Source organism: Protopterus annectens, chromosome 15.part0 (genome assembly GCF_019279795.1).
Source record: "Protopterus annectens isolate FY-2018-M chromosome 15.part0, PAN1.0, whole genome shotgun sequence".
Taxonomy (NCBI): domain Eukaryota; kingdom Metazoa; phylum Chordata; order Ceratodontiformes; family Protopteridae; genus Protopterus; species Protopterus annectens.
In genome coordinates, this window is record NC_056749.1 from 368,285,212 (window position 1) to 368,297,361 (window position 12,150).

Genomic DNA, 12,150 nt, shown 5'->3' on the forward strand with positions numbered 1-12,150 from the left:
AGGTAGGCTGTATAAACCACCTTGCCTTCATCCACAGCTCTGGTGACTGACTCAAAGAAGTTGACCAAGTTGAGCAGGCATGATCTACCCTTCACAAAACCAAACTGTGTGTGATCCAGAGTACATACACATACATATATATATATATTATATATGTATTTGTACACATACATATATATATATATATATATATATATATATATACACATACATATATATATATATATACACATACATACATATATATATATATATATATATATATATATACACATACAAATATATATTACATGAATTATTGTCTATTAAACACGTTAAAAACAAGTTTTAGAGATAATGAAGATGGGCATAATAAAGCTTTGTTACACCATGATCTGATTTTTCTTTTATTAAAGTGTGTATCAACATACAAGCTTAGTTTTGGCTTAACAAACCTGAGCCTTATCTAGGCTATCTTTATTTAGAGTGAATGCCCAGCATTATGGCATGATTTTGGCTGAGGTTTCCCATGATATATTTTCCTTTATTTTTAGTAAGCTGACCAGGGTTTGGCCTTAAATGGAGACCAAACAATAGATACAGAATGAACAAACATTGGACAAATGCTAGTGCTGATTCTGTTTTTGCACATACAAACTGGAAAAGGAAATATTTTATTAAACCTTGTAATTAATGCTACTGGTGCTATATATGATTTACTGCTGTCCTAGTCTTACTGTTAAATTAAACTGTAATGCTTCAAATAATTTAAAATAAGACATCTGTCTGCAGGTAATAAGCAATTAAATAAACAAGTTAAAAAAGCTATTCCTTATTTATCTAAAAGTGCATGCCCGTTAATATTTTTTTTCTTTCTGCTGAAATTACTTAACAGTGACTGCAGAATTTCCATAGTTTACCTGCTTTTCTCCACTTGGCTTCCTGTGGTTCAGCAGCAGCTCCACAGCTCCAACCACTTCCTTTCTTATTGCATATAAAAGCGCATCCCCAACATACACATTATGGTTTAATAACAGCTCCATGATTTCCAGGTTTTCATTTTCTATGGCTATTAAAAGGGCGCTGCGACCTAATGGATCCATACAGTTGATATTGATGTTGTAGTAGATTTCAGCCTCTTCCAAGGCATGCTTCACACTGGCATAATCCCCCTTCTCTACAGCAGTTAGATATGCTTTCTCCTCTGGTGAAAGCTCTGCTTCTGCTCTTACAATCTGCAGTGGAATCCGGTCTCTGTATGGGGAATAATTCACTTTTTTGTAGTACAGCTGGGCCATTGTTCATAGTGATATCGAGACCTAAGGAAAAAGACAAAGGACATTACTTCTGGGAAATAATATAAAATGTAATACTTCTGGGAAATAATATAAAATGTAATACTTATAATCAAATCATAACCAGAGTCAAAACCCTCTGGGACTGCTCCTGCTCTCATCCCACGACTCGCCTCTTTTTTCTCCATGTCTCGCATTCCTTTACTTCTCTCTTCCCTTAAACTTCTCTGACTACTACCATCTTCACTTTTCTCGTTTACTCCTACTCTTGCTCTACTTTTTTTTCTTATTGTCCCACCCTTCTTACTTTCAACAATTCACACCTCTTATCCCCCTGTCCTGCTTTAGCTCTGCTAAGATTTCATGTAAAACTGTAATGCCAACCCTGTGTTATTTCACATTGTAAAAAATCTAACAGGAATATGCACCAATGGATTTTTCTTATTTTAATTGACTTATTTATGTGTGTGTAATTTTACCTTTTGCTTTTTTGACTGTATTTTTACTGCAATCATGGATTTTTTGTCATGTTGTGTAATACCATCATTCTTCAATAGTATTACATAAATGTAAATGCATTGTCTTCATATTATATTGTTGTTCATGGAGCTTTTCTCCCGGGACTCCATTGAAAACGGACTCTTCTTGGCCTAATGGACTATCCCGGTACACAAACTGTAAAATAAAAAATAAATAAATAATGTACACTGTGTTGGGGGGGCATATTTGGAAGTACTACCTAAGAAAACATACATGGGCTCTTTGATTCAGAGCAACAAGTGCAAGACAGACAAAAGCAATATTTCCATTATCTTAACACTGCAAAGCTGAGTTAGGTGCAATATGAAGCAGCAGCTGAGAGAATGTGTGTGTCTGCATGTGTGTTTTTACATCTACATATATATATATATATATATATATATATATATATATATATATATATATATATATACACACACACATATATATATATATATATATATATATATATATATATATATATATATATATATATATATACGGGTTTAGGACTATTCACTGAAAGCACATTTCACTGAAACACAATTCACTGTGCACAATTCACTGAAAGCTCAATTCACTGAAAACACAATTCACTGAAACACATTTCACTGAAAGTTATATATGGCCTTTTCCCCACTTGTAGTGTGACCCTGGAGTTAGTATATATAGTAAGGGTGGTGTGGGGGGCATAGCCCCTCACCTATTTTAAATATTTTGAACTATATACATGGATACTTGCAATTCCAATAAATTACTCTTTTCTGAACATAATATATATCCAATTATGTAGGGGGCTATGCCCTCCACACCCTTATTATATATACTAACTCCAGGGTCACACTACAGTGAGGAAAAGGCCATATATAACTTTCAGTGAAATGGGCTTTAGTGAATTGTGTTTTCAGTGAATTGAGTACAGTCATTTGACTTTCAGTGAAATGTCCTAGACCCATATGTCATCAGGCCACTGATTACACATCAGCGAAATCTAACTCCAAGTCTGTTAGGAGAAGGGCTTAACATGGGTCATTGTGTGTGTGTGGGGGGCAACAAACTAGAAGACATATTTGGAAGTACTACCTAAGAAAACATACATGTGCAAGATGGATAAAAGCAATACTTCCATTATTTTAACATTGCAAAGCTAAGTTAGGTACAATAACATGCATCAGCTGAGAAAATGTATGTGTGCATGTGTGTTTTCACATCTACACACACACATATATATATATATATATATATATATATATATATATATATATATATATATGTGTGTTTGTGTGTATATGTATATATATATATATATATATATATATATATATATATATATATATATATATATATACACATACATACCTATACATACATACACATGCAAACACACACATCGTATTTGTTGATTTGACTGTAATCAGCTCATACGTCATCAGGTCATTGATTACACATCAGTGAAGTCTAACTCCAAGTCTGTTAGGAGAAGGGCTTAACATGGGTCACTGTGGATGGGGGTTGGACAAGTACTGCCTTTCTCACTGCTTCTTGTCACCAAATCAGGCTTCCTTGAATTGTGATTGGCAGTGCATGAGTTTATCACAATCCACTCTGGAAAACCAAGTAGACTTATATATGAACAAATCTATATCAATATCTATCTATCCATCTATATAGGCAGATTTTTAATTTATCAAAGTCATTAGACATTTAGATGTATCTTACATTTATATAAATGAAAAACAAACACTGACACCACTTTAGTTGCAAACATTATACATCACAGACACCATTGAAACAACTGTAGTTGCAAACGTTCTATATCACTTATGATCTATCCAGTCATTGCCAGTTAAGCATTCCATTAACTGTTACACAAAAGTTTGAGTTGAATTTAGAATGCAAGTACAATGTTCAATAGAATATAAATTATGTAATCTATGATAAAAAAGGAACTTATTCAAACAGTGTAGCAAAATCAAAACTAGTAACAAACATAATATGCTGGAGACAATCCAACAGTCACCCAAAGGGAACCAGTAAATATTTTTTAAGAAATTATTAACAATACAGATATACTGTATGATCTTAGCAAATCATTTAGGATCTAGTTTTATTGACTTGTGTTTGGTTGCTTATTTATTTGACTGTTTCTGTCTGTCATTTGAAGAGTCTTATGCTCATGTGATTTTTCACAGTCTATATACAGCATACTAACTTTGATTTACTTAGCTCTGATGATGTATGGTGTTATTGGACAAAAGCTCTTAACTATTAAAAATTATTTAAAGATTATTTACTGGCTCACTTTGACAGTTGTAATGTCTCCAGTATTTTTTTTTGTTAGTTATGAATTTACTATGCTACGGTTACCACCCATCCCGTTGTCAGCATAACATTCATGGGTTGAGCCTTGTCATTCCGTTGCCCGCACTGTCAAGCAGTGGGACTTTAAAAGTCCCTTTTTCCAATGCACACTGAATTGCCTTGGAAAAGTTGAAAACCTGGACCTGCAGGCAGAGGTATTCCCTGTTAGGTCTGGGTGGTGTAAATCATGCAGCAACTGACTGCAAGGATTGAAGTGAACAGTGATTCCACTAGGAAGAGCCCTACAAATGTTGCAGCTGTAGAGCAGTTTTGTATTAGTGCTTCTACAGTTCCTATTTGATTTTTAAGGACTGAGATTATTTGCCAGCTATAGAGGAAGCCAGTCAGCCATCTAGGAAGCCAGACAGCCATCCATCCATCCATCTAGGAAGCCAGCCAGCCAGCCAGCCACTTAATCAGGCAGAAAACCTACTGGCCAGCCAGCTACTAAAGCAGGCAGGGAGCCTGCTAGCCAGCCAGCCAGCAGGTAGGGAACCTGCTAGCCAGCCAGCCACTCCAGCAGGCAGGGAGCCAGTCATCCAGCCAGCCACTCCAATAGGAAGGAAGCCAGCTAGCACAGAGAAGACTGTGATACTGGCAAGTACAACAGTCATTAGTATTTTGTGGCTCCAGTTATTTAAAATGGGAATATTGTGCTTTATTTAAATTTAAGTTTTTAATATTTAGAGGTAAATGGGGGTGCAGTACGCAGTATTTAAATCTGTGCAGTGCTAATTTTGAGATTTCCGAGTAGTAGTTTAAAGCAGGAATATTGTGCTTTATTTAAATTTAAGTTTTTAATGTTTAGAGATAAACAGGGGTGCAGTACGCAGTTTTTAAATCTATGCAGTGGTTATTTTGAGATTTCCAAGTAGTAGCTTTTAAAGGTATAAAAACTGTGTGTGTATGTGTAATTATAATTATTGTGGTTGTTTGGGTATGATTTGGAAGTATTACTTTTTAAAGGCTAAAATGTGTGTGTAGCGCACCCGCAGGTGTAGCTGAAATAGATATGGGTTCCTTCTTACCTGACTCTGGTGACACCCCTTCTTTAGGCCAAACACCCCAAGGTGGCAAGTGATAACAGATTTTGTTCTAGGTGACACTTCAGTTTAAAGGGCAATAGCACAACAAACAGCTAATTATTTCAACAGTGTACCAGTTACCGGTAAGGCAGTGTGATATATGCATGTAATGAAACCATACATTTACCCCCTTCCCCAGAACTCAACAGAAAAGATATTGACATTTAAACATGCACTTGAAGACAATATCAATGTGCAGTAAAGCTTTTATAATGCAGCAATATAAACACGGGAAAATGCAATGTCATTGAGGGGAAAAAAGGTTATAATATAACAGTACAGATATGAAAAAAGATGCAATGTCATTGAGCAGTAAAGATTCTTGAAGGCAGCAGTACTAACATGAGCAAATGCAATGTCACTGAACAATAAAGATTTATAATGCAACAATACAAGTATGAGAAAATGCAATGTCATTTAGCAAGAAAGAGTCTTTAAGGCAACAGTACTAACATGAGCAAAATGCAATGTCACTGAACAATAAAGATTTATAATGCAACAATATAAATATGAGAAAATGCAATGTCATTTAGCAATAAAGTGTCTTTAAGGCAACAGTACTAACACCCACTGTCCCCTAGATAAATCTAAACAGACCAACTATGAGACATTCTATTATTGTACCCTGTTCACTGGCCAGTGACTACTTACAGTCCTACTGCCGGCATGATGGGGCCCAAGGTTGGAGCTCATATGGATCCCAGCTATATGTAATCCACAAAGCATTTTTGGGGGGGGATCCACAATCTTATAAAAGTATAAAAATGATGGCCAAAAGCCTCTCACTACTCCATTGAGACTATCCCAACGACCAGTCACTGCAGTTCCTCCAATGAGAAAAATGGAAAATCACCTGCCAGAACTCTGGTAGTCATGTATGGCATCTCTGCACTAGGCCCAGGGGAACTCCTTTTCTTGCCGACTCATATGCAGGCATGGAATTACTGGTTTCAGACTTTTCTTCTGAATCCACAAAATACCATCATCCAGGATTTCAGCATGAGACAGACACAAACTGCTTTCTCACTTCTCTGTCCCAAAAGACTAGAAGAAAAAAAATCCAGTCATGCTGCAAGACCCTTTTCCCTTTAGCTAGTCTTTCAGTCTTCCCTCCATCAGCTAGTGTTCCAGTCTCCTCTCTTTCACTTTTGAAATTTTCTTTTATATTCCTGAAAAGGAGCTCTATCTTGTGGTATAATTGAAAACTGCAGTCTATTACTTCTACAATGAAATACAGTGGGAGCTACGTGTGTAGAGAAGATTTGTTTATTTCTGGTGGGGGGCAGTCTTAAAGATAAATGTAGTGTGATACATTTCTATTGTTGTGGCTTTTTCAGGGTACTTTCTGTTTACAGATAGAAAATGTTCTAGGATAGTTTGGATTTTTCCATGTGGAAATGTGTGCAATTTAATGCTGTTTTCAAGAAGTTAGGATATACTGTTTGGGTAATTTTTCCCGTTAGTTCTTGCAAGTCAATGTGCATGTGGTACACGTCTACCTCTTGAGGGGGAATGTTAATAGGTAATGTAGCACATTGATTATTCTAGTAGGCGCATGTTGCCAACTTGCTGTAGCGGTTTAAAGATGGTTTTCATTTACAGTTATAAATGTGTGCATTTTATTTTTTATGCTGTCTTTAATAAGGTTAACATGTCCTGCTTTGCTTGCAACATGAATATGGGTGTGCTGTTTTTACTTGGGCCTGTTTATTGCATTGTTGTGCTGGGTAAATTACTATTAAAGGTTTATTTTTATTTCTCTTAATTGCCATTTTGAGGTAAAAGGGTACCATGTGGTCTGCTGTGCATTGTAGTTTATTTTAGCTGCTCTTGCAAGAAATACTTTTAAAAGTTAAAATGTTTACGTACTTGTTCCTTTTTTTTGTGGATGCATGTTCAGAAGTTAATGCAGTGCATTTGGGATTGTGCTAAAACATGTCATCATTTCAGGATAGTTTGCTTTTATAAGTAGCAAAGTTTGTAATTTTGTTTTTAGTGATGTCTTCAATAAATTTACAATGTACTGCTTTCATTATAATCCGATTACGGCCAGTGCTGCTGTTAGGCCTGTTCATTAATATATCATTGTGCTTTGTAAATTAGTGCTATACATTTATTTCTTTTTTCTAAACTGCTGTGGTCAAAAGATAAATTGGGTCTATGGTATACTCTGTGCATTCTCATTCATTTTAGAGTGACTTTTTGGTACAGTGAAAATGTGTTTAACTTCATTTTCTTGAGGGGTGGGAGGCATATTTGGTGGTAAAAATAACGCATTTTGTTTTCTACAAGCTGTGTTAATGTCAAAGTTTTCAATGGCCAAAATGCCCCCTGCATTACCTCATTTACTGTTTTACCTTTTTTAAATGGTTTGTAATGTTAAGTCTCTTCTGCTCCATTCCTCAGGTCTTTCATATGCCAATGTTTTTCAAGCCAGTTCTTTCATATGCCAATGTTTTTGAAGCCAGTTCTTTTGCATGCCAATGTTTTTGAAGCCAGTTATTTCACATGCCAATGTTTTTGAAGCCATTTCTTTCATGTGCCAGTGTTTGTAGCCAGTCCTTTTGAGGGCCAGTGTCTGTAGTCATCCATCTAAAACCGTCGGGACGTCAGTTAACAGTGGCAATCATCTAGAGCCAAGGCCAGTACGTTCTCAGGTCTTCAGTGAATCTACATCAAAGAAGAACATTAAAATGCTTCACGTTTCATATGCCAATGCTTTTATGATTATCAGGTGCCAGTCTTTTTCAAACCAATGATTTCATGTGCCACTGTTTCTAGCCAGTTCTTTCGTGTGCCAGTGTTTCTAGCCAGTTCTTTCGTGCACCAATATGTTACTGCAGCCTACTACCACAGATTTGCTAAATATGTTGCATATCAGGTAAGTACAGATTCAAGGATGAAGAGAGCAGCAGCTTCATCACAGCCAACCAGCAACAAGAGAATGTGCAGGTGGCAGGATGTTTGGAAAATGGAATTTGACTGGATCAAGAGATGCAGTGATGTCAAAGCATTCTGCAGGGACTGCAAGAAAAAATTTCTAGCATCCCACGGTGGAAGAAACTATGTCACACAACATGAGGCAAATGAATATAAGACTACTATTTTTCAAGCAAAATCCAGGCATCTGATAAAGTTGGCAAAGAACACAAACACTGAGGGACCAGAACTTAGGATCATTGCAGCAGAAGCCTCTGAGGTGTTCCATGCTGTCAAGCACAATATTTCCTATAACAGCTTGGACTGTGCAGTTAAGTTGGCCAGCCAGTTGTACAGCAACTGAGACATTGCAAAGAAACTATCTTGTGGAAGAACCAAGGCTGAAGCCATTGTTGAACATGTTTTGGGACCACACTCATTGGAATGCCTCCTACATAACCTTCAAAAACCAGGCACTTCATTTGCAATTTCATCAGATACTTCCAACAAGGGGAACATAAAATTATTTCCACTTGTTGTGAGGTATTTTTCTAAAGAAGAAGGGGTGGTGAATGGCCTTTTGGACTTCTATGAAGACCCTGATGAATCTGCACAGGCTATATCACAGCAGATTTCAAACATTATGGAAAGGCACGCCTTGCCTTGGAACAGCATTTCAGCATATGGGGCTGATAATGCCAATGTGAACTATGGGAAGAAATCTGGTGTGTATACCAGATTAAAAGAAAAGTGCCCATCACTCCAGAAGGCTAACTGTGTTGCCCACATCATTCACAATGCAGCCAAAAAAGCTGCAGCAGAACTACTGTATGATGTGGAAGTATTTGTCGTGAAACTTTTCAGCCATTTCTCAGGTTCTGCCACAAGGACCAGAGATTTAAAAGACTTCTTTGTGTTTTGTGGCATGGAATTTGAGAGTCTGTTAAGACATGTGCAAACAAGGTGTCTGTCACTACTCCCAGCCATTGAAAGAGTAGTGAAAAATCTCCCAGTGCTCCAGTCCTATTTCCTCTCCCAGGGAGAAGAGAAGACCCCCACAGCAGATATGGCAGTACTTTCCAGCTCATGAGCATGGTGAGAATGCATTGCCTATGCTGCCTCAGTACTATTTGCACTTTCTCAGTGCTGTTCTTGTGGATTTCAATGAACATAGAAGTACAGATGTGCAAAACCGATGCAGTGTGGACTTATTAAAAGCCAAACTAATCATGACTATAAATTACCGGATTAGTGTAAAGGAGGCTGTTGGATTGACATCTGCTCGACAGTGGCACAGGAAAATAATTTTCTTGGGTGGCAAAAGCCAGGGTACCTTTTTGGCTGGGCTTGTATAGGCCCCAGGGCTGATAGCCTAGTACCTACCTATGAACCTATGAAATGCAGTAACTTTTATTCAAACATTGCATCAAACAGGGCCCTTCTTCAAGCTATAAAATCAAATGCAAAATACACTTTAAAAAAAAAAAGTGATTTAGTTAGTGTACTAGTGTGCAGGATGTAATTTTGATTTTCTTTGCTTTAGCTTTACTTTGCAATAAAAACAGTCTTAATTATATACATGTCGCTTGTGTGTGGTATGTAGATGTTTTAGTTTTCTTTCAGAATAGTCATGGTTAGTTTTGGAAGGATTATTTTACTTTTTTTTTTAAATAAACAAGTGTCTGTTTAATGAGTAGTGAGTTTTTTCCTTTAAGGGTTACTTACTGCTACAGCTGAGTAATGTGTTTGCTTCCGTTCATTTGAATGGTTTGTGAGTTTTCAGTATGCTGTAATAACTACACAGTGTTGTACCCATAAGTGTAACATGCTGCCAGGCAATGTTCTAAGTTTTCTTAATTCTCTGTTACTGTATTGCACATCTTTCCTGTCATGTACTCCTCTTATGAAATCTCATATAAAGCCACTTAGCAGTGAAGCTTTCTTGTGATCTTCTATTCCAGTTATCCTTCAGTGGTAGGACAACTGCATTTCTGGCAACATATTATGCTTAAGCAAAGGCTACCCCCTTTGTTCTCACTTGTCTCTAATGAAGTCTTTGTCTGACAGCACAGAGGATTAATGCCGTTAATTGCTAACAAGCTTCACATTGTAGTCTAGGGTTTGATTCACTCGGTCTTCATCTAACTACAGTGTGACTATGAGAAAGTCACTTAATCAGGCAGTGCTCCTGGGACATGACTGAAATAGGTCTCTATAAAGTGGTCTTCTCCTGATTAACAGGACAACTTCTTTCTTCTGAGACTGATTATAAAAAATATTCGTAGCAACAAACTGCAAGGAGCATATATTTCTCTTGGCCATAGCATCAAATGCAGCCAGGAGCTAAAGGATGAATTTAAAATGTAACTTGTGATGCTTTATCATTAATCCCGGTACATGTGAGGCAGAGCACCTCGCTGGCTTTGTTCAAGAGAAATCTTGACCAATGGATGGGAGATCGCAGATATACCCCAGGGATTATCTCAGTATCACTGCTTGACAGAGGCACAGTAAAATAATGGGCATAGTATCCTTCAAACTAAAGGGGTGGCGAAAGCCACAAAACTCTAGGCTCGGCTTTTAAATGCCCTTGGGCAGATAGCCTAGTAAGAACCTATGAACCTATAATACGTTACCAACCTCCCTCAAGAAGGCAGGCACAATAGTGTGACAAGACCTAAAACCAAAATGCCACAGGTCAAAGAGGGCCTGGAATTATGCAACCCACTTTCTTTATAAGTTTTCTAATACAAGGAAAGTAAATTTTAAAGCAGTAGTTAATCAAATGAATCCAAGAAAGACTGTTGAGTACAGAGATCACCTGGGCCTCTTTATAACATGATGAAAAGCCTTCAGTGCTCATAAAGAACCTCACTGTTTCCTAAATCCACGTATTCAAAGAATCCAGGTGAAATTTACATAGCCTCATCAATCTGATGTCTATGCCACATTTGGTAAATCCCAGCACTACACCCTCTTTCTTGACCTGTTCATAGCAAACCTAAGAAAACACAGCCCAGCAGAACTTCAGGCAGTCCACAGATACTGGTGCATATTCCTCTACAGACTGGGAAAGTAGAACCCTGATACTGGTAATCATATTAGCAAAATAAAAAAAATCAATCCAATAGCCTCCTTTACACTAAGAGAAAGGAAAGGCCCTTTGAATGGTGAGGTAGACCAGGCTGCAAAGCCCCTCACCAAGTTAGAAATGCATCAGAGGTCATTAGGGGGTAGGGGTCTCCTGTCTGCATTAGACACTATGGCTCATGGCATCAGCTGTCAGTACATTTATTGTGGTCTTATAGTGCTTGTGCAGTTTGCTTCTCATACCTCAGGCCATTCCTACTGGATTGTGTCAGGTTTTAATTGCTCTGACACACAATGTTTATTTGCCACTGTAAGTATCTGCATGCATTGTAAACTCTGACAAAGACAGTGGCTCCTTTCTCCCATGGGAAGTAAAGGATATTTCATATTCTCCTTACTATTTATTGAACTTTGATAGCTCCTGAGCAACTTTATTACATTTGTGCAGATCATACTACTATGTCTTACAGTGTAATTGTTTACATTTTATCTCGTCCTCCCTGTTTTTAATATCCCCTGTTGCAGTGATTGGTGACTTGCTATTTTCAGTTTATACAATGTAGTCTGTGCAATTTAGTAGCAGTCCTGACGATGTCTTTTTAATATCGATGTAGAAAGCCCAGCATGCCTACCTACTGTCTGGCAATCACTGCAGATTACTTGGTGTAGTCATTTGTTGTCTCGTGTTTTTGTTCAGTTGCTTCTTTCACCCCCTCCCTCCCCTGCTTTGAAGTCTCCTACTGTGCTGGAAGTAGCTTGCATGAGATGCACACCAATTTGCATTAAACTCTCTCAGAAACTACAAATATTTTATTATACAATGTTACGCCTTTCAGTAAAACATATGTTAAAAATGAGCATTGAATAGAATGTTTGCATATCTTAAAGTTCCATGTTTCACA

The 12,150-nt window shown here is 37.3% G+C and overlaps 1 protein-coding gene across 1 annotated transcript in view; it reads right to left on the reverse strand.

Moving 5' to 3' along the window:
* Nucleotides 1–12,150, reverse strand: part of TRPC5 (transient receptor potential cation channel subfamily C member 5) — a 2,601,559-nt gene that overhangs the window by 1,856,374 nt on the left and 733,035 nt on the right. The window contains exon 2 of the mRNA XM_044057112.1: nt 900–1,298. Within this exon, the coding sequence (XP_043913047.1) occupies nt 900–1,277 (378 nt within the window). The 5' untranslated portion in view covers nt 1,278–1,298. The remainder of the gene's footprint in view (nt 1–899; nt 1,299–12,150) is intronic.